This window comes from Mytilus edulis, chromosome 1 (genome assembly GCF_963676685.1).
Source record: "Mytilus edulis chromosome 1, xbMytEdul2.2, whole genome shotgun sequence".
NCBI lineage: Eukaryota > Metazoa > Mollusca > Bivalvia > Mytilida > Mytilidae > Mytilus > Mytilus edulis.
This window is the reverse complement of record NC_092344.1, coordinates 61,443,278-61,467,830: the sequence shown is the minus strand read 5'-3', so window position 1 is coordinate 61,467,830 and position 24,553 is coordinate 61,443,278. Positions and strand designations below refer to the sequence as shown.

The 24,553-nt window shown below is 31.7% G+C and overlaps 1 protein-coding gene across 1 annotated transcript; it reads right to left on the bottom strand.

The window, feature by feature from the left end:
* Positions 1-1,690: 1,690 nt before the first annotated feature.
* Positions 1,691-24,191, bottom strand: LOC139524757 (plexin-B1-like). The gene is made up of 18 exons (XM_071319858.1): positions 24,020-24,191; positions 21,315-21,457; positions 20,957-21,068; positions 15,797-15,945; positions 15,139-15,330; positions 11,772-11,841; positions 10,406-10,609; positions 9,514-9,678; positions 8,507-8,732; positions 7,427-7,575; positions 6,335-6,465; positions 5,790-5,849; positions 5,143-5,214; positions 4,586-4,652; positions 3,880-4,026; positions 3,204-3,360; positions 2,330-2,494; positions 1,691-1,830 (listed from the first exon to the last, which is right to left on the bottom strand). The coding sequence occupies exons 2-18, from the start codon at positions 21,431-21,433 to the stop codon at positions 1,691-1,693; spliced, it is 2,325 nt and encodes a 774-aa protein (XP_071175959.1). The 5' UTR covers positions 21,434-21,457; positions 24,020-24,191.
* Between the last annotated feature and the right edge of the window lie 362 nt (positions 24,192-24,553).

The window sequence follows — 24,553 nt, the reverse complement described above, 5'->3', positions numbered from 1 at the left end:
TAGCCCTGTCTTAGCAACTTTTGAGAAAGAAGTATTCCTCGTTCAACAGAATCAACGTAATTTGAGCTAGCTCTAGAGTAACATATCAATTGAGACACATATACTCCATATGCTGGTGCCGCTGGGATGTTGCTTCACAGAAATGGAAAGTTGACTATAGGAAAATTAAAATCATCGCGTTTGGTATTTAACCTACCATCAGTAGTCATTTCGAGAAAAAGGTCTAAATATGAAGTAGATTTATCTGTGTCGGTAGTATTTTTAATTTCAAGTTCACTCGGATATATTAAATTTAAGTGATCACTGAATCTATTATTATTTAGAGACAGTACATCATCAATATACCGAAAGGTGAAATTAAATGACAAAATTACAAATTTAAAAATAATAATGACGTCTTGTTATACATGTGCTGTATGCCTATACATCATAAAGAGTACTTTATGTATTACCAAATGGTCTTAGATATATAACTTTTGACATATTCTTTGTAATAAATCGTTGATTTTGATAATGACGCAAATTTGGTGCTTGAAATGTTGACATTTCCGGAAACAATTGTCTCTAATTTGAACATGTGTTCATTTATTTGTGATTTCCTGATAATTATGTGAAATTATGTCTTATTCATCTGCTCTTATTCTTTGTTTTACCATTATGATGCGGCATTATGTTTTTAATAGACAAATGTTTGCGGTTTAACTTTCTTTTTTTCCACATGATATAGAACAAAATTGTATATTTATACAAAAACATCTACTCCTGTAGAAAGTGAATGCCGAATTCATCAAGTGTACTTAGTTACTCTATGCTTTTTATTATTATTGAGTTTATATCTGCATGTTTACTTTGAACTACTTTTTTGTAAGTAAACTTGTGTACATGTTTATTGACTATCGATATATATATAAACAACCATCTTATTATTTGTTATGTGTGCCAACTGCATGTAATCCTCTACACAATAATGATTTGCATATAGTACGACACTTGTACAAAAATGCCATTATCAAAACATATTTAATTCATTAAAGCAAGCTGTTTCGCCAAGACTCCTGCGATAACGTTAAATTACATGTTGCCGTCTATATATAGTAATGTATTCAAACCAAAAGATACTTGTTAGTTGTAAACTTACCGAGAAGGTTTCCTATTTTAAAAAGATAAAAGTAAATTTCAAAATATGTAAAACAAAAATATATACAGAGACTTAGTTATACTATAAATGAGTTTACAGTACATCATTTTACCTAGCCTTTCTATCACGGTGTATACTGTATTGAGATAACTATTTGTTGCAGTCACATTTCTGTTGTTCTTTTTACTTTAATTTTGCTATTGACACAAATTGTTTGCTATGCGGTTGGAAAGAACGTTGATATGTATTTTACTCTTTCTGCTTGAGGTTGAAACCAGTTTATCTTAATACACAATAAAACCCGCTTTATGTTTTACCGTTAAAAAGCAAAATTAACAATAACGTTTATACTTTTAAAATATTTGTGTTGGTTATGTCTTCTAATACATTTTTATATATGAGTATAATGGTCTGGTCCCAATGTTACAATATACAGGAATTTTGATAACACTGAACAATTAGTACCAGTATACACCTGAACAAAATCTGTTAACCGATTTTATCAGACAACCACATTATGTGATACATATTGAAAATTAGAAAAAGACTATTTCAAATTAAAAAATAATAAAGCTTGGTACATACTAGGTGCCATTTTTGAATTTCCACATTTTCCTGTTCATTTCTATCCGGCATCAGTAACGTAATATCCTCTGACGCCATACTTTCTGTTCGGAAGGTAGCAGAGTTAACTAGTTTAACAAAAGAAATGAAAATATGAATGAACAGGAATGACTCCGATCTCAATGAAAATAAACTTGTCAATATTTATGAATATACTATGTATAACAATAAAATGGGAATATGAGAAACACAAGCTTGCATCATTTTGTTTTAGTTTGGTTTGTTAGCTCTCTGTCCAGCAGGTTGATTGACTTGGAAACTTGCACAAATATGATCTCTAGACGTGAATAAAAATTGATACTCAATACAATTAGTTTTCAATGACACTTTTTTGTATTCCCAATATTTTGCTCTGAAAATGGACGATGAACATAATTGTAGAACATTTGCTTTATATTAATTGTAGAACATTTGCTTTATATTAATTGTAGAACATTTGCTTTATATTAATTGTAGAACATTTGCTTTATATTAATTGTAGAACATTTGCTTTATATTAATTGTAGAACATTTGCTTTATATTAATTGTAGAACATTTGCCTCATATGCCGTAAAATTAATATTTACCATAAACCTCCTGATCATCATGATGGTTGTACATTAGTGCCACTTTACAGTTATCTTTTACCATATAATGTTTCAATGTATTTAGGCGCACCAATCCATTGCCTGTTTCACTGATGTTATCGATATCATCAAGTATTAGTTTCCCTGCGCTCCCTTCTTGCCATTCTAAAAGACATTATTTTTAAAGGTGATGTTAGGACTTTAGAGCTTACATGAATAAACTAAAATGCATGTTGTGCTGTTATGATGCTACATAATCACGGACAATTGGCCATTTCAGAATCTAATGCATCATGGGTAATATTTTCAAAAGCGTACACCAAAGCGTTTTGATTGGTTTAAAACGCTATAAACAATGAAAATTAAACCAATGACGTAACGTTATTTTTACTTTGGGGTACGAACAATGAAATTACCCATGATGCCTGAAATGCTGAAATATTTGTTTACAACTGACTCTGATTGTTAATTTCTAGATATTAGTCACGATATCGTCCCTTGTTTAAAGTTCAATTGAATAAATCTATCATACATAGTAACCAAACGTAGATTTATTCAGTGAGATGACATGATCTATATAGTGTAACGCAAATTTTAAGCATATTGTTAGATCTTTTCAGTTTCCTTAAAGATCCTATACGAAGTCTGTCATTTTTACAATTATCAATGAAATGCCGAATCAAAATCCTATACTAACTAAGCTTTATATGTCATTATATTTTTAATAAGTTTGCGCCATTTTTATTGAATATGTTATGTTTGTTCGGAATTGTTCAACAAAAAATATCATATTTTTTAGTTTTCGATAACGATTTGTTTAAATTTAAAAAAAAAAAAAGAATTATGATATAATTTTGTTATAAATGTAACCAACCTAAAGTAAGTTCATCAATCCTTGGTCTTTCGGAAGCTGGTTTGTTCTTATAAATCTGTGCACAACTTTTCTGTTTCACTTGAGATATTGTATCACAGTCGAGAACCCTTACAGGATAATGATCGTCACTATTTCCATTCAAGTCTATTTGCAATGTCTAAATGAATCAAAGATATTATATAAATACCACTAGGATGAAATACAATTTCGTAAATATAAAAGTGTGGTGTTTTTGTTTTAAAACTGATTGTTCACAAATATGTACATTCAATAGTCAGCAAACACTTTTCTTTGACAGTCAATTTTACAGATTCGTATCTTAGTCAAAATTTGTCCTTATCTTTATCACGGAAGGTCACTATTACAATACCTACTTATCTGTTGATTTGTTCTCGCCCTGAAAATGCATGAAATGTTTGCCATTAGGCGTTAGGCAACCGAAAATCAATCCACTTGTCAATTGCTATTGTCAACTAGGAATCGCTTGCCTCTTCTGTAGACGAAATCGTTCAATATTTGATTAAGATCAGAATGAGAAATGAGGAATACTAGTTTGGAGTTAAGTCAAATATTTGTATTTATAAACTATTAATATATAAAAAAAAAATAAGAAATTTGTTTTTTGTTTTTATTCATATCAAGTTTAAACCGTACCCTTAAAAACCATGTCACTTACAAGCGGCTGATGTTCAATCCTCATTTTCAGTAACTTCTCCTCTGCTATGGTGTTCTTTGCATTACCTGTTAGTGCGTCTATCGGAGACATTTCTATTATCGTTTGTACAGCTTTGTATAACATAAACAGGTGCATGCCACTGTAGGCCTATAATTAGACAATGATTAGTCATAAAGCATAGGGCCATTACGGGCATGCACAATAAATATAACATCATAAAAATGTAAAATTTTGCACGTTTTCATTAAACTAAACTCGAAAGCATGATCATTATAAAATCTAGTAACAAATGTTAAACTGAATTTGCTAATGTTTATACAATCTATTTTCAATTTCATAATGTTCAATCCATTCAGATGTTGAATCAAAATATACTATACTTATGTTTTGATTAAGGATTTTAGAAAACAATCAGCTTGGACGGATAATAGAATTATAACAACGACTTGTTATGCGCATGTAACACAGTCGCGTTTGATAGTTTCATATGAAGGTTTATGTTTATGTTTATTCGTTAATACCTGAATTGTAATAACATGAATAATGATTAATAAATTGCATTGTACATTGTTTTAGCTGCTCTCTTATTTTCTGAGCTTCCCCTTTTTTATTTTTGGATATATACGACTATAGCGAGTTATACTGAAATTGGGGAATATAATAATTTTGTTTTGTGTTGAGTTGCATTCCTGACTTTTGGTATTACCGTTAACTGTCCATAAAGCCCTATCTGCAACCAATTCGCCATCAGTCTTAAGGTAATAGAGTCAAATCTAAAAGACGGAAAACGTTAGTTAATTAATATACACATATCAACAATTTTGCAATGAAACATGTAAAAGAAGGGATATGATTTAACCTTTTTAATACAGAATTTGACAACCATAGACATAGGAAGATGTGGTGTGAGTGCAAATGAGGCAACTCTCCATCCAAATAACAATTTAAATAAAGTAAACCATTATAGGTCAATGTACGGTCTTCAACACAGAGCCTTGGCTCACACAGAACAACAAACTATAAAGGGCCCCAAAATAACTAGTGTAAAACCATTCAAACGGGGAAACCTCCGGTCTAATCTATATAAAAGACGAGAAACGAGAAACACGTATAAATTACATAAACAAACGACAACTACTGTACATCAGATTCCTGACTTAGGACATAGCTATATAGGCAATGGAAGCATGTTTTGAACTTTTCTTTTCAATTATTCCAATTGTACAAATTATGGTATGCAGTTTGAAACAACATCTCACCTACCTTCTGAATAACACCTTGTGTTGCTTTTTGGTAGATGAATGAATCATATCTGCCAGCAAGCAATTTACCAAACTACAAAATAAATGTACGGGTTAACAAATGTGTTACTAAAGATAAGGAATAACATTCTAAAAATTATGGCTGCATAGACCACTGTTTCAAAATACACATTTTTTTCAAAAGATTTAAATAACAAAATGATAATTAATACAATGGAATACGTGAATGTACAATGTCAGTATACAAAACGAAAAGGTGTTAGTTGAATTATACATAGCTGCTTCATTCAGTGTCTTTGGATTGCTTTTGTATTGACGTACAGTCCTACCAATTTTTGTGTTGGGTCTTAAATACGTTTGTTCAAACAAGCTAACTTGAGCTCGCCTCCGTGTACATAATTTGGTCTCGATAAAAATTACAAACAAGGGTTCACCGCAAAGCAAATACGTACACTCCTCATAAAAGCTCTGTTTTAGCCCATACCAATTAGGAACATCATGATGGCAGTTGTCTTTTACTTGTTCCGTTGATTGAAATCATTGCTTTTATCAGTTTTTGTTTTTATATAGTCCAATGCAAACCCGTCCTAATATCATAACATTCTTTGAACAGATTACACTATTTTTCAAAACTGTAATCATACTTACTCAAACAACAGTCTCATGTTTCCTAGCAATGCTATCGACAAAACAGATGAAAAATGCGCCCTGAAAACACATATTAAAAGTTAAAGATAAAAAAATTAGTATCTGTTTCATATAATAAAACAGACATTTTAAGCATACTGTGAATATAAATGTTTGCCAAAATAAAAGAATGGCTATGTTATAAATAATAGTTTAAACGAAAGACTACGGTCCATGCTTTATTGTAGACAACTTATCCTTATTTCGTAGCTGATGTTTAGATTTTGCGTGCTTTATTTTATTTTTGTTTGTAGTGGTAACGGTTTTCTTTATTTTCCGTTCAATGAAAACAATATGATTGCGTTTTTATTCAAAGTATCAATCGGGATCAACACCAGGTATTGAAAGTTAAAATGATTGTTAATGTCTAAGTTGTTAACATACAAAATCATTTGACGAATGATGTCAATAATCAAATTGTGGTTAGATTACTGAAGAATTCTGGTAAGTGAAATCAAAAACATAAATGCTAAGATGATCCAAGATATTTAAGTGTTATTGCTTACTTTTCCTGCATTGTAAGCATATTTTTGCGATCTAATGTTTGGACAAGAGTCTTCAAAAAGACTTTATTGCTTAATAGCTGGTCAAATTTCTCCAATGCATTTTTCATTTTAGGTTCCTGGTTATCCGTTAACTGAAATCAAGATGAATAATAATTGTAACTTACAAAAATTATATGACATATCACTGCATATTTACAAGCTGTAGAGTATATATACAACATAAGGTCAATGTCAGAAAAATATAAACTTTTTTTATGAGACTGAGAAACTGGGGATGGCCGAGGTTCTTTCGAGTACCAAAATGTTTATATTTTTATAACATTAACCTAAATATTGTTTTTATACTGCAACTTAAATTAATATATTGATAGCTTTTCAAATCGTTACAAAAATGTCAAACTTATTTTCATCCCTTGATGAACTCCTGATTGTGGAGATAGTGTTATATGATGAAATTGACATTGCACAAAATATGAATGTGTTACTATATCTAGGAAATAACCACAACTAGTTGCAGTATAAATTGTGCTATAGAAATAAGAGACAACAGTAGTTTAGTAATGATAAATTCTATCAAATCCATGTTTAATATACAAAGAAGTTTACCAAATTGAGGGGAATTACCAAAACCCCCCCCAAAAAAAGCGAAAGCAGTTCCGATGTCAGAGAGGTGTTTTCTACTGTGTATCTTTTTTTATTTATTTTGCGCTTTTCTAATTAATAGTTTGTTTCTTGTAGTACTATTAAATCCCTGTTCTCGTATAAGGACATATATTAGTCAACTATTTTTACTCGTAAAAATATTTTGTTCCTATTCCAAGTCTGGGGTCTGTAGTAAACTGGATGTCGTTGTTCAAGTCTCTCATATTTTTTTTGTAAATTGGTTTGTTATAAATTAGACAGATAGTTTTCTCAATTGCATTGTATCATGTTTTTCACGTCGAGGCTTTGATAGCCGCCAATGAGGTAATGATTTTCTCATTGTTCCCTTAATTGATTTTATCCACCTTATTTTAACTTTGATAGATAATTGCGGCATTGTCAATGATACCACATCACACTATGTATTTATAATCAATAAACAAATAATACCTTCGAGTCGTGAAGTAACGGGTTTGTTTCTATATCTTGGTTAGGGAACAGCTGATATAGAACATAAGTTTGATAGTCCCGGAAAGGAACCCTAGATGTAACCAAATCAGATTTTATTTCTCTCATTGTCATCTGAGCATCTGCAAATTCTATATAGAAAAGAATATTGACATGAATAAAATCAATGCATACATATTTACGTAATATAAATAATGTAATCAAGGTCAAATGAATACTACTGGACAGATATATACAACTTTTAACAAGTCCGTATACCATAGTATCAAACCTGTTCATCTTGAAAAATAAACAGGACCTCTAACGCCAATTATTGATACATTTTTACTCAGATTAAGTAGAAAATCCACGTGATTGAAAAATTTAACAGTTTTTTAAAATAGGTTGTAACAAAGTCGACAGCTAAAATACGACAGGATACAACTTTGAAACTCATAAAACATTTTTTAACTGGAGTTTCTTTTTTGTGTTCTAAACGCATTGTACTGAGTTTTATTAGTTTCCTTAGCCTGACACTACACATACAGTGATTATGCCAATTGCAGTTGTGTACTTCGTATTATATTATAGAGTTGTTTTACAAGGATTTCCTCTTATTGTGAATATTAATTAACCAATTAATTATTTAAATTATTTGTATTCAATATTTCCATTGATAGTGAATCATATAGGATTAAGTAATAACTTTAACATATTTGATCTTTATAAGACAATTCTTCTTTAATCACATAATTCTATGATCTGTTCATGGTAAGAATAATAATTCATGTCGTCGCTTTGTGTCAGCTTCGGTTGTTGTCTGCTCTATGGTCGGGTTGTTGTCTGCTCTATGGTCGGGTTGTTGTCTGCTCTATGGTCGGGTTGTTGTCTGGTCTATGGTCGGGTTGTTGTCTGCTCTATGGTCGGGTTGTTGTCTCTTTGACACCTTCCCAATTTTCATTTTCAATTCTATTAAATGATGTATCAATAACTAACCGAGTTTATGAGGGATATGCTTATGTTGTAATTGTTTTGAAATGTTCTTCATAATAAGACAGACATACGGACGTCCTTCTATCATACCTTCTCTACTGGCTTTTCGTATCATTTCCTCACGTGTCAATAATTCCAGCTTGAATTCCTTTATGACTTTCCTCTTTTTCTTCTTCATAATGAACACAGTAAATACTCCCACAACAACAGCTATGACAAAAGCAGCTGCTAACAATCCTACTATAATAGCTAATATATCAATGTCCACTTTGTATCTTAGTTTGCCAATGTATGCTTTTATTCTCCCAACTTCAACCTAGTGATGAAATGATTTAAAGATGTTATGCCTTTTTTGAAATAAATCAAAATGAATAATATTATAATGAATTTCTTGTACGACAACAAACATTATACTACCTCACTTTGGATTCAAATTTAATATATGAATATTTTTTTTTAACTTTCGTTTTTCTGTATATATTACACTTTTCTGTACGACTATATTAGAACATTTCGCACAAAGAAACATCAATGATTTGAGCTATTTGAAAGACATTTTAACACATACTTATTTTGCTTGTTCAGCTATTACATATTTTTTTTCCATTCACTCAATTATTTCGTTGTTTCGTATTTGAGTGGTTTAAAGTCTATAAGAAAGATATATCTAACACAAGAAGGTTAGTGCTCGTTGTATATGGTTATTTGAAACTTAATATCATCTGAATAAAGTCTTCACTGTGGATAATTTAGACATATTCTCTCTTTTGGTCGGTTTTCCATCTTATCCAATGCGGCCAATTCCGTACTTTTAAAATAAATCGCTTACAGTCAGTTTAATACTGTTCAGTAGATTGTAAGGCAATTAACTAAAATGTGTGCAGGGTAAAAGCGACAAATGAACATTGAGTGAAAATATCTTAAAATAATGCAGGCGAATTTATGGAATACTATTGAATTTATCGAGATGAACAAGTCTGAAAACTGACTGAAAGGCTGAAAATGACTTAATAATAAATAATTTTTTTTTTAACAATTTTTAAGATTAAAAAAGACTTTTCAGATGAAAGCTAGTTCACTAGTGTTTTTTTACTTACAACAACAAAAACTGTATGTTCATCTGTTTCATTTGTCCTAGGTGTGAACGTAGGTGGCAAGCAGATAATATATGTCATGTTGATATCTTTTATTATGCATTTACCGTCCAATCCAACATGGATAGAATAGTCGTCATATATTGCTCCATGTAAGATATTGGTACCCTGTATACCAATAAAAGCTTTTTTTTTTAATTTGTTATAATAGTTACTGGTTTATCATAACAATACTTTGTAATCCTTTTGTTGCTGCACATATAGTTAGAAAATGTAGAATATAACGACTTTTTAGGGACATAGTACTACCTGGTGTGATATGTGTCATGTTTAAGTTGTATAAGTATTATACCATGGAGTTATAAAGACTTAGAATGAAATAAGAATAATTCGACATCATACGTCGAAGATAAAACAAAAAGTCCTTACTAAAGAAGCATCAATGTTTAAACAACATTTTCTTTTGGTTATTAGTTTCTTGCCATTAACATGATTTATGTTTTTATTTTCAAAACATTTCCACATTCAAATATCTGTTTGACATTTTCAAAGATCTAGAGTCATGCACTATATCTACTCTCGTTAATAGAACCACTAATTCAACGTTAGTAATCTTTTTCTTCATGTATGAAAAAGTTAGATTATTTAAAAATAACCGGTAAATTATGCACATCCCATGTCTTTGAAATTGCAACTGAAACTGCTTTAGATCAGATCAGGGATTCAGATTTTGTATTCAACTACTCAGTTCAACTCACTACTGATGAATATAGCAATTCGTACAATGCAAATGTTATGAATCTGTTTAATTATCACTCGTATAATTTTGTGGCCGCCATGTTATCAAATTAAATGTTTTAATTTTTTCTCAATGTTTTTGTCTGATGATACTTACCGTGATCTTAATAGGTGATTCCTTATTATACTCGAGTATACTTTGAAAATTGTCGAACTGTGGATCATCAACATATTCAATATCAACTGTTACAGTCAATCCATCAAAATATACACGGACAGATTGTACATCGGACTCATTTTGTTTCTTTTCAGGAGTTTGACAGACAGCTTCAATATCTAATTTAACATCACATGGGTTTTTCTAAAGATAAATATCAAAATGACAATCAAAACATAAACAACGTAAGTAGAACGATTGTCAATAACAAGAAAACAAATTAAAAACGATTTGAAAAAAAATAAACAACAATAAAAAAAACAAAAACGGAGCAACAAGATTCTTACCAAAAACCAGGTCTCAGGTGAGTATATTTAAATTAGCATTTTCAGAATCTGAAGGACAATGGGTAATCTCATTGTTCGAAAACCAAAATGAAAATGACGTTACGTCATTGGTTGAATTTCAATTGTTCGGGACGTTTTTAACCAATCACAACGTTTTGGTGTACGCTTGTGAACGTATTACCCAGAATGCATTAGATTTTGAAATGGTCATTTGCCTGCATTATTCCTATCTGATATAATGCGGCTAGAACACTTCCTGTTGGAAATATCTATCAAATATAGTATCAAGGGTTATTTCGTGCAATGTACATTTTAAGTCTATACTAGTCACTTGTTTTCACTATCATTGTTTTATTTTGGGGTATACATTTTTCCCATATGATTTTATAATTGTAAAAATTTTAAGTGGCAGTAAAAACTGCATACAGTTAACAAGACAGTTGTGGCGTTCCATAGTAAACATACACAAATAAATATTGAAGGGATTGGTAAACCTCGCCTTTTCCAAGTTGATAAGCCTCAAACTCAAAATGATAATCTTTTTCTGACATTGACTTTAAATAATATTGTATATTTAAAAGATTCCGCTCTGTTCAATTCCCTGTACTTTACAAGGTCCAAATCTATAAGGCAGCAACCATTTGATTTTCTGGGGGGGGGGGGGGGGGGGGTGGCTATGGTTTTTTTTTCTGTGCAAACAATCTATTTTTTTAGCGACAAGTCGAAAACAATTTTTTTCTTTCAATTTTAGCATTACATATAGTGGCAGCTGAGGGTGAAACAAACAATTTTTTTTTCTCAGAATCAAAAACAAATTATTTTTTTCTCAAAAAACTGGAAACAAACTTTTTTTTCAAAAAAAAACCATAGCCCCCCACCCCCCCGCCAGAAAATCGAATGGTTGCTGCCTAATTATTTTATGTCCTAGTATCAGTAAGCATAACGATAGTGTAAACAGTTTTTCCCTCTTTTACGTTGAATTTCAAATCGTATTATGCACATAAACATGATAAACTCACCACTCTTTCGACAGTAATCTCGCCAACATGATTAAAACCTTCACCATTTACTGTGAATGTTGCTCCTCCACTAAAGAATGAATTTGATAGCATATTATAAAAAAAAATATATCATGTATATATATCTAGTTAAGCGTGACAATGCTGTACGGTAAGAAGACACACATTCACTACGGGTGTCATTCGGTTTATCGAGAGAATTGATAGTGAAAGAATATCTAACGGTGGTCAAGTATTTCGAGACGATCGTGAAAGCTCTGGTACCGGATCAAAATCAACAAATTTATATTTACTCCAGATGCTTGTTTTGTCTACAAAAGACTCATCAGTGACGCTTGAATAAAATAAAATGTTAAAAAAGCCAAATAAAGTACGAAGTTGAAGAGCATTGAGGATCAACCATTCCTAAAAGTTAAGTACAGCTAAAGTAATCTATTCCTGAGGTAGAAAAGCCTTAGTATCTAAAAAAATCAAAGTTTTGTTAAGAGTTAATTTATAATTATGAGCATATCAATGATAACTAAAGTCAACACAGAAGTGTTGACTACTGGGCGGGTGATACCCTCGGGGAATTAAAACTCCAACAGCTGTGGCAAAGACCAAGTGGTTGTAAATAAACTCCTAGATACAGGATTGAAATTCTATTTTTACGCCAGGCGCACGTTTCGTCTACAAAAAACTCATCAGTGACGCTCGGATAAAAAAAATGTGAAAAAGCGTGTTTTGTTTTAATTAATCCCATAGGAATTGAGCTTTTTCTGTTTTTTCATAAAGTACTGCATATTTTCTTTATCTTAATGCACAGTAAGGTTGAGGAAGTTGAATCATTTTGACAGACATATTTTTGTATTCAGGTTTGTTCCGCATTTGAAAATTCAGGACTTTATTCGCAGATTATGAAGTAACATTTACATTTATTACATTCACGATCCGGTACCAGAGCTTTCACGATCGTCTCGAAATACTTTACCCCCGTTAGATATTCTTTCAATGTCATTTCATTCGATAAACCGAATGACGCCCGTTTTTACTGTAATTGACAGCTATGTTCTGAATATGTCATAAATATTTTCTAAATAAGTATACCAGTTGATAAAAAAAAAATCTAACTGCTGAATCCCTGTAAATAAAATAAAATATTATCATACAGCAGTTCATGTGTTTTGGATAATTTCTACTGGTTTGACAAAATGATTAAAAAAAATATTTGAACAAACCTGATAGGACTGACGAAAGGCACAATTAACAGATTAAATTCTTAAAAGAGACTCAGCTCTTGTATTTGAAAAGAACGATATCTAAAGTAAACATGTACTATTACATATGATACTTTGTCTGCTACCATGTGTAAGAGAGTCGAAACATACCACAGGGAAAATCAAACTCAGAGGTAGAAAATAAACTTGCAATTTCATGGCTATAAATGAAAGAGACAAACAGACGAACTACAGTACACAAACCACAACGTGGAAAACTAAAGACTGAGCAACACGAACCCCACCAAGAATTGGGGGTGATCTCATCATAGTTTGTTATTATCATCTTGACATTTACACTTTGTTTATTTCAGTTTATTTTGGATTTTTACAAGCAGTAACATTTATGACTATACAAAATAAGTTGATACTGGAAATAGAACTAAAACTGAATGTTGCATTGTCCTTAAGTTTTATTGTTGATCAAAACTTCAATGGTATTCATTGAATTCATTCTTTAAAGGTAATTTTATACCATTCAATTATAGCTGTTGAAGATGCAGCGTGTAATATATTTATCTTATCGAGAGACAATTATATTAAATGAAACACAATTGTGAGCATACAATTTGTTTTGAAATTTCTTAATGCACATTAAAAACAGTGTGAAATACTAACATAAGGTATGTTTGCAAAGTACACCATATGTTTTTTCTAAGTGTCAGATTTGATTTGTTTTTAAAAAAAATTCAACTTTAAGATCCATGCTTTATATATAAAAAAAAATTCGAACGAAATTCCAGATTTGTGAACTTGACACAGGTTGTTTGCTACTGTGAAAATATAGCATTTGCGTCAAGAAGGTGATTTGATCAGAGCCATTACAAGTATCATGATCGCTAAAGGAGTAGAATTGATGAAACCTTATTATTATTTAGAAATTCTAGTTCAGAAAGGACGTTTGTGATTTCAATTTTGTGTCAAAAACATGACAAACTCGACGTATGTAATGTGACTTGAAAGCGACATGTTTATAAAGGTTTTGAACAAAATAAATATGTTCAATAAATGAGACACAACCCAAAACAAATTACATATATTAACATATATGTTATAAACATTTTATTTAAAGAAAAATTGTTTATAGATAAGTCTTGTCTTATTTCTAAATAGAATAGAAAAGAGATGTAAAATTAGCTATATTTTGCAATTTTCTGATATTATCTTAAAGTTTATCATTTTTTAGCAAGTTTTTGTTATGATACAAACAATGTGTGTCTGGAAACAACACCTTTTGTTTTAAAATCTTGCCATCACGATGCGGTTCTTCAAAGATATAAAGATTAAAACACTGCAACACGTGTGTTCCAATATTTCTCTATTCAGCTAAGCTTGTCGAGCTGTATGAATAATTAAAAGTTATCTGTTGAGAGTCAAAGTGATGAAATCTATTTCTCTAATGATTTCATCCTTTATTTTCAAAGATTTACAGACATGTTACATCATCAGGCATGGTTGTATTTTTGCATGACGTCACATTAGGGAATTTAGAAGAAAAAAAAAAGAAAATTTGATGTCATAATTAAATTCGACCAAGCGTTTGCCAGAGATATTTCACAAGTGAGGAAAAATATTTTTCTCACATCTCTCAAGAAATGTAAAAATAGCACAAAAGATTGAGAAAAAAAATTCCTGAGTGAAAATCTATAAGGCAGTGAATTTTTATTAGTATATGAAACTCATATCTAATCATCGAACAGTTTTCTTTGTGAAAACCTAAAACATTTATTACGATTTCATATCGATATTGTTCAGTATTTTTAACTGATGAAGGGAAATTAAATTCGTACTACGTGACATGCATAAATTTTGAACACTGCAAAATAACTGTCGTGTATTTTTGCCTAAAACTTAAAAATTAAAAAGACTAAACTTGCACTCCCAAAAAAAAAATAATGGGTGCATATGCTTGAAACATTGCAGTGCCGTATTGGGAAGACAATTTTAAAACTACATTACAAACTGGCTATGTTTATTGTATATAATTTTTTTAATTGTATCAATGTTGAATATGGTCTGGTTTTTGTTTTAAAATGTAAATGGGGGTACTGTACATTCAATACATAAATATTCAACTAAAATAAACTTCAAATTACTATAACAGTGATCACCTTTGTAGAGATTTAGGTGTATGATTCGAAAATATAAATGTTGGGTCTGGTAAATATTCAAATCGTTGAGTATATAGTTCTGCTGTGAAATCGTCAATTCCAAATTTCAACGTTGTCATATTCCTAGGACATAATGCTGGTAGAGTTCTAACTCGAATGGAGGCATTTCTACATTCAAACTCACTAGGTACACTGAAATTAACAGATAATAATCGCTATATCATTTATTTATAGAATATAAAAAGAAACTTATGGTTTAATTTAGAGTTTGAACGACACATGTATTTATCAATTAACGGACATTACTATAATGACTTATCTTTCTCCTCTTTTCCCTCTATTTACAATGTAGCTCAATGTATGAGAAATATTTAAAAACTATATTTGTTGATGAAAAAATTGCAGGAAACATATTTTTAAGCTAAACATGTTATTGAATCTGCATTTGGAAAAAGGGAAAACATCAAATTATTTGTTTAAAAACAAACATACCTACCCATATATTCAATTTGTATGTATTTAGTTTCCTGTACATATTCGTTTACTAAAACAGCAATTTATCGTTTTCACTATTTCAAACGACAGCCATTGAAAATGTAAATTACAGGTAATGTGGAACGAAGATATTTCTATAACAGATCTTATATCGTATATTCACCTGCATGGTATACAAGATTTTGTGCTATCGCATAATGAAATAGTGTATCGATGTTTGCCTTTAAAACAAATGTTACTGCCTTTTATTGTTATGGTTGTGTTACCAGCCAAAATTCCTTTCTCTGGTGAAAATGTATCAATGCTAGGAATCTGAAATAACAATACAAACTGCATGATGTATTACCAATGCATAAGCATTTTTTTACTAACACTTTCTATTATGCACGCCCTATCTAATATATACCATAAAAAATATTCGTACGAATCTATATTGCAGGTGCCATCTTGCAAGAAACTCTACTCACAAAGATATTATATGATTTTAAGTATCTATGATTAATCAATAAATTCACCCGTCAGTGTAAGTTGTTAAAAGCTAGACATCATCACTTGTAATTCAAACTATTATGGTATGTAACATTTTTTAACTACTGTCACAATTTCAAATGTATTACGTCAAAAGCATATAAAGTTAAATATATGTATATCTTTCCGGATAATAATTTTTCTTCAACAAAATTGACGTAGCTTGAAGGCAAATATATTGAATTGAGTTCAATTCGTTATTTGTATTGTAAATGATAAAGAAATGTGTCTTTTTCCGACTTATAGTCCGCCGGCTACAAGCATATTTCTGACGAAATGTGCACATCCTGCTACAAGCATGAAATTTGGCATAGACCTTCCTCAGCTATTACTCTTTTATTTCAGATAGGGAGGCATTTGAAAAAAATGTCTCACTTCCGGTAAAATCCAAAATGGCGGACTCCATACTTAAATCAGCCCAATATCAAAGGCTAGTATTTGAAAAGTTGTTATTAGTATGCTATAACCATAATATTTGGTACAAATCTTTGTTTTGTACGACTTTTGGATATATTTTATTGTTTAGATGTCTGCAAAAGTCCTACTTCCGGTAAATTCCAACATGGCAGACATTGTACTAAAATAAGCTTATTTTTTAGGGAGGGTAATTGAAATGTGTTTAAACGTATTGCTACTATCATTACATTGTGCAGGAACCTTTCTTTGGTGCTTCTTATGGATACAATGTATAAAATATCTGTCATCAAAACCCCTACTTCCGGTGATATTCAAAATGGCGGACATAGAAATATCAATTCATTATTTAAATATTTAACTTTTTTTCAAAATGTAAAGAAAATGTTGTTTTTTGTGCTGGTTATTAATATTTTGGCTTTTAGTTATCCTCAAAACCCCTAATTCTATTCTGTTGTAAATGTTTAAATACAAAGTTGACACTTCCAGTTAAAAATATGGCGTAAATTTCAGAGATGAGTACTCAATTCATTTCTTCGATGTACGAGTTTTGGATAGATTGATTAAAAAAAAATCAGTATAATACTAAAACATTTTTTAAAATTACTACTATTTGGCCAAAAATACATGTTTATACACAGTCCCTACCACATGCACACAAAGCAGTGCACTGGAGACCCGATTTTCCACATTAACAACGACCGAGACATCCTTTCTTACATCCACAATGTACAAGCTTTTGACAAAATGATGAGGCCTCAGAAAGAGTTTTTTTAAAAGGGATCCTCTTTGTCCCTTCGCCATCCATTAGCGCTTGGACTGGGTAGCATAAGAGCCAATCCAATGCTCGCACACGTAAACACCTTCCCTAGTATATTGCACGTTTTACATGCTGGAAAAGACTAGATCAAGTTGAGGGAATAGCCTCAATTAGTCTTCCCTTTTGTGCAAATAGTTATTTTCTTGCTTCGTTAACCATGTTAACCCAATCTGTTAAGTTTGTGCGATATTACAGTAAAACCCCGGTAATGTCGGTTGATCAATCATCATTCTTTATGTTAAAGACACATCTTCAAATGCCATCAATGACTCCCACGCAATCTTTTTTCTTTCCAAGCAAAGAGAGAACCGTATCACAACCGGTAAAGGCATTGATCACAATAAGTGCGTGTGATCACTTATTGCCTAGTACATTTGAAAGACCATTGATAGACAGTAATCCAAAGTGTTTTGCCTTCCCAAACACAATCCATAGTTCGTCTACCCCTATGTCACGGAATAGCGAAACAGTAATGACAGCATCATCAGTAACGTCTGTTCGAATCATGACTCGTTTAAGTTCGTGTTTCACTGCATCAGACACATGCACCATGATTCTAGTGCCAGCCTCTTAATGTGAACATGGTGCTAAATTTGAAATACATCACGTGGTGGATAACACTGAAAACCCTGAGCATTTGTTGCTACAACTACCATACTCATCAAAATTTCATCCACTCTTGTTACAGTTTCAAGGTATTTATTAAGGTAAGGACATAATAATCAGCATACTCGTTAGAAACACATTGAAACTGTAACAATAGTGGATAGAGTCTAGGATGCGTACAAAGACAATACTGGTAGTTTGAAGGCTGCTACAAGAAGCAAGAGCTACATTTTGGGGAAAGAGAATACACAGACGAATCCAGGGTCAAAAGAAATTCCTCAAAATTGGCAAAGTGTTCTGATAGATGACGACAATAAGAAAGAAATTTTTAATTTTCATTCACAGCAGCTTGCTCAATAAAATTTTGAGGAAAAGGTAGTTTAAGCAACAAATGTTCAGGATGTTCAGTGTTATCCACCACTTGATGATGTTTCAAGTTTAGCACCATCGAACACTCGATACTGATGTCATTACTGTTTCGCTATTCCGTGACATAGGGGCAGACGAACTTTGGTTTGCATTTGGAAGTGGGAAAAACTTTAGATATATATTTATACATGACCTTTCAAATGCACCAGGCATTGAGAGATTACACGTTTGCTGGAAAAGGAACTGCGTTGGTGACATGAATGGCGTTTGAAGATGTGACTTAAGCATTTAGAATGAGTACAAAGCAAGCAAACATGCGTTTTGGGGAGAGGAAAGACTTATTGAGGCTATTCCCACGACTCGGTCTAGTCTTTTTCAGCATGTTAAGCGTGCAATATATCATGGCGGCAATAAATGAGTAACAAGTTTGGAATTGGTTCCAATGCTAACTAGTCCAGACGCTTATGAATAGCGAAGGAACAAATATGATCCATGGGAACCCTTTTGAACTCTTAGTGAGGCCTCTTCGTCTTATCAGGAGCTTGTACATTATGGATGTAAGAAACATTGCCAGTCTTTGTAAATGTGGAAAATCAGCTCTCCGATTCTGAATAAACATGTATTTGCGGGCTAATGAGTATGCTGATTGGGTATTATGTCCTTATCTCAAAAAAATACCCTGAAACTGTAACACGAGGGGATGAATTCTCGGACGCGTATGGTAGTTGTAGCAACACATGTTCAGGATATTCTATCTTATCCACCACGTTATGTATTTCAAGTTTAGCACTATGTTCACATTAAGAGGCATACACTAGAATCATGGTGCATGTATCTGATGCAGGGAAACACGAACTTAAACAAGTCATGATTCGAACAGTCGTTACTGATGATGCTGTCATTAATTTTTCGCTTCTCCGTGACATAGGGGTAGACGAACTATGGATTGTGTTTGGGAGGGCAAAAAACTTTGAATTAATATCTATCAATGACCTTTCAAATGCACTAGGCAATGAGTAATCACACACACTTATTGTGATCCATGCCTTTACCAGTTGTGATACAGTTATATCTTTGCTTGAAAAGAAAAAAGACTGCGTGTGAGACATTGATGGCATTTGAAAATGTGACTTTAACATAAAGAATGATGATTGATCAACCTAAATCACCGGGATTTTATTAGAAGATCGCACCACAAATTTAACAGATTTGGTTAACATGATTAACGAAGCAAGAAAATAACTATTTGCACAAAAGGGAGTCTTTTCCAGTATGTAAAACGTGCAATATACTAAGGCAGGTATTTAGGGGTACGAGCGATTGGAATTGGCTCTTATGCTACCCAGTCCAGGCGCTAATGGATGGCGAAGGGACAAATGGGATCCCTTTTAAAAAAAAAACTCTTTCTGAGGCCTCATCTTTTTGTCAGAAGCTTGTACATGTGGATGTAAAAAGGATGATGTGAAAAAAATCGTGTCTCCCGTAGACTGCCTTGTGTGCATGAGGTGGTGATCGTGAATGAACACGTCTTTTTGACCGAATTGTAGTAGCAGTTTTAAAAATGTTTTAGTACTTAAGTAATTTTATTTTGTTTTAATCAATCTATCCAAAACTCTACATCGAAGATATGGATTGAGGACGCATCTTTGAAATTTACGCCAGATTGTTTTTTTTTACCGGAAGTGATAACTTTGTATTTAAAAATTTACAGCAGAATAGAATAAGTGGTTTTGAGGATAACTTAAAGCCTTCACAACAAACAACATGTTCTTAACATTTTGAAAAAAGTTGAATATATATAAAAAAAAATGATATTTCTTTGTCCGCCATTTTGGATATTACTGGAAGTAAGGGTTTTAAAAAAACATGTCTTATACATTGTATCCACGAGAAGCACCAAAGAAATGGTTTCTGCACAATGTAATGATAGTAGCAATATGTTTAAACATATTTCAATTACCCTCCCTAAAATATAAGCTTATTTTAGTACAATGTCCGCCATATTAGATTTTACCGAAATAGGGTTTTTCAAGACATCTAATCTATATAATATATCCAAAGGTAGTAAAAAACAAAGGTTTGTACCAAATATTATGATAGTAGCATCATTATAACACCTTTTCACATACAAGTCTTTGAAATTGGGCTGATTTAAGTATGAAGTCAACCATTTTGGATTTTACCGGAAGTGTGACATTTTTTCAAATGCCTCCCTATCTAAAATAAAAGAGTTATAGATGAGGAAGGTCTATGCCAAATTTCATGCTTGTAGCAGGATGTGCACATTTTTTCACAAAGCCGCGGTACTATTATAGATGTTCTCGGTTTATAAAAAAAAATATTTATATTATCATTAATTTGCTGTATCACTTTTGTTTTGCTTTCGTTCACCCGAATCAACATGTAGAAAGGAGATGAGACACAAAGGGACTTAAATCATAAGTAGAAGAATATAGAAAACAACGTGGTTAAAAGAAAAAGACGAATTGACAATTTGATTAACTATCTAATAAAACTGAATTGGACTTTGACACCAGTCTGGCATATGCAAACTAACTTACATGTAATACAATACATTTTTTTTACCTTGTACATGTAATTAGTTTTGTTACTTGAGTCGTTGAATTGTGATTCATTTACCAATATGAACATCCCTGTCACTGTCGTCGTATTACTTTTTCCAGTTACACATGTCAAACTGTAAAATAAAGAACACAATATAGTCAGACGTTTCAATTACATCAAGGATATCAAAATGTACATGAGTCTTAATGTGTAGTTTAATAGAACTTAGAATAAGTTTGTTCTAAAAGATGCTGATATATGTTGTTCATTAGTTATATACCTGTTTGTGTGCATTCACATTTTGGTTCATCTTGTCTTTTTGAGTAAAAAAGATTAAAAAAATGTCCTATGTATTAATAAAAACATATACATTTCATACCTATTAAACGGTTGAACTACTGTCACATTGTTACATCTAACACCATTAAGATAAACAGAAATATTATATCCATGCGTTCCTAAGTTTTGTCCCATTATCGTCACAAAGGTACCACCCATCACTGGACCACTTCGTGGCGATACCTATTAAAAACTTTTCACTATTACATGTATGACATATATGAACCCAGCTGTTATTTTATTATAATAAATTTATATATAATTATTAGAAAAAAGCATCTATAACGAATCAGTATATACACCTACATTTTCTATCAATTAAATTAAGAATGCTCCATATATATTTAAAAGGAAACGAGACTAGTCAGATTAACACATGAAACGATATACTTTAAATTACTAAATTAGGTTTTACACGGAAACAGCAACAATTCCAATGTCGAATGTAAAAACTGTCAGTTGTAACAAAAGTTTTATTTGTTATATATGTAAATAAAGGCAACAGTAGTATAACGCTGTTCAAAACTCATAAATCCATGGACAAAAAACAAAATCGGGGTAACAAACTAAAACCGAGGGAAACGCATTAAATATAAGAGGAGAACAACGACATAACACCGAAACGTAACACACACAGAAACGGACCAAGCATTAGACAAAACACCACGAGAATAACAAATATAACATGAAAACCAAATACATGAATTTGGGATAGACAAGTACCGTGCCACGTCTTATCTCAATTTCTCAAAAATAAGAGAAAACACAAACGACTCAACGTTAAAATGCAACACACACAGAAACGAACAATAATATAACAATGGCCATCTTCCTGACTTGGTACAGGACACTTTTAAAGGGGAACAAAAGTGGTGGGTTGAACCTGGTTTTGTGGCATGCCAAACCTCGCACTTTAATGGCAAAGTTAAATATAACATTGAAATTACAACATAATATTACAGGACTACAATACAAATGAATAGGAGAACATATTAGACAAAGAAAAACATGATTAATAGATAACAAAAAGCATCAGGTTTAAAATTCAATACGCCAAAAACGCGCCTTGTTCACACAAGACTTACAAGTGACGCCCAGATATAAAAGATCGAAAGTGAAAAAAGTACAAAGTTGTACAACACTGAAGATCAAAAGTTGAAAAGGTTTCGCCAAATACGGCATTGTTTTTATGCCCGGGATAAGAACATTCTTATTATATAGAACAATTCATGCTTTTGCAAACATGGACTTTACTTTACAGCTGTTATTTTATTATAATTAATTTATATATAAATATTAGAAAATAATTTAAGCATCTATAACGAATCAGTATATACACCTACATTTTTAATAGTATATAGGTTCATTATCACTGAACTAGTATATATATTTGTTTAGGGGCCAGCTGAAGGACGCCTCCGGGTGCGGGAATTTCTCGCTGCATTGAAGACCTGTTGGTGACCTTCTGCTTTTGTCTGCTCTATGGTCGGGTTGTTGTCTCTTTGACACATTCCCAATTTCCATTCTCAATTTTATTACATGTTATTGCACTGAAACCATGAATATCCAGACAATGATTTGGAAAGAGATTTTCATTTATTTTATTTGAAACAAAATGTTCCAACTTGTGTTTAGATATTTTAATGTTATTTTTTTTAATTATTTTTTTTTTATTTACAATCATTACACAAATCCTTGTTTTTATAAAACGAATCTATAACAAATCAGTATAGACTCCTACATTTTTCTATCAATCAAATTAAGAATGCTCCAGATATGATTAAAAGGAAACGAGACTAGTCAGATTAAAATATATATGAATATTTCATCCATCTACACGTACTGATTCGAACAAAGTATTCTAAACAACTCTTTGAATCTTTTCAATGAAAAAAACCCAAAGTCAATTACTTTACTACAACTTGGTAGTAGTAAAATAAATTTTCAGCACACTGAGGTCATAAAATCATTTTGACAACTTTTAAAGGATTTCCTTTCCTACGAAGTGACTACAGTTAGTTGAAACGCAGTATTTGATGTGTATGTACAACACTTATATATCGCAACATTTCTGCATAGCAGGAGACGCTAAGTCTGTCTTAGCTGCGGAACCGTAGCTCTTATGTTCTTATGTAATTTTTGACTATTTGACTATTAGATGGTCCGCAAATAGTAAAACAAAACCATAAGGACCTAGGAGCTACAATTCCGCAGTTAAGTCTGTCTATGAACCGGTCTCGCCTTTTTTTTGGAGTAAACGCAATTTGGTTACCTTGATTTGTCTCTTCCTACTCGATTTAAGAGCTTTGAACACCGATTAACAACTGTAGCCTTATTTTGCATCTAATTTACACAAAGTGTCGGCTGATCTAAATATGTTTCAACTTTTCGGTTAACCAATGTATTGTGTTTTGACATTTCTAAATCATGTAGATTTTCCGAATAGAATGGTTTTCTCACTTTGTGATCGGGATGATTTTGCGCGAATGGCTATAAAGTAAACTTTTAAGTAGCATTGTCAGTTAAATACTCGGTTTCGAACAGCAATTTGATTTTCATTTTGATATATCTTTTGATAATAAAGGAAAACTATACAGCACTAGGTCTTTCCATAAAAAAAGCAAATTGAATATGTCTAAAGCAATAACATATAGATTGTAAATTGAATCTTTGAACATATTGAACATTTATGCCAGCCAAGACAAAATCTCAACATAAGGATGTTTTAACAAACTAATAGTGTACCTTTTTTACAATTGGAATACAGTTTGGTACTGAAAATGTTTGAGTGCAGTTGTCCGATTTACTGTGATAACATTTAGGATCTGAAACGCACCACAGGCAGTCATAACCGTGTCTTATCCAAAATTGACACTCACCGCAGCTTTCCTTGTCATGTGAAAGCCCACTGCATGAATAAACTACAAGAAAGCATACTTGGAGTTTTAATAGTATATAGGTTTTGACTTGTATAGTGTGCAGATCAGAACAGCAGTTTCACATACAGGAGAATGTTCTACTTTTTTTTCGAAAGAGAATAAAATTTGAAAAAGAAACAAAAATTAAGTTGTTTATCAATATCCGACAAATCCACGATACGAGGGAAAATAAAAGTTAAAAACAATACAACACAGAAGAAACCAGGGTATGTACTGACCCATTTGTCAGCAATGAAGTTGTTGCCATCTTTAAAAACTGATATTACTACAATTGAGGCTATATTGGTTGAAAATGTACAATTTGAATCCGTATTCTGTTCATAACTGTTCAATTTGAATC

Excerpts from the sequence above, each read along its gene's own strand:
- LOC139524757 (XM_071319858.1), bottom strand. The coding sequence starts at position 21,433 with ATGGGTGGTACCTTTGTGACGATAATGGGACAAAACTTAGGAACGCAT. Across the intron at positions 6,466-7,426 it reads CGTTACTTCACGACTCGAAG|TTAACGGATAACCAGGAACC; the intron begins GTATTATTTGTT and ends TCTTGATTTCAG. Across the intron at positions 3,361-3,879 it reads GGATTGAACATCAGCCGCTT|ACATTGCAAATAGACTTGAA; the intron begins GTAAGTGACATG and ends TGATTCATTTAG.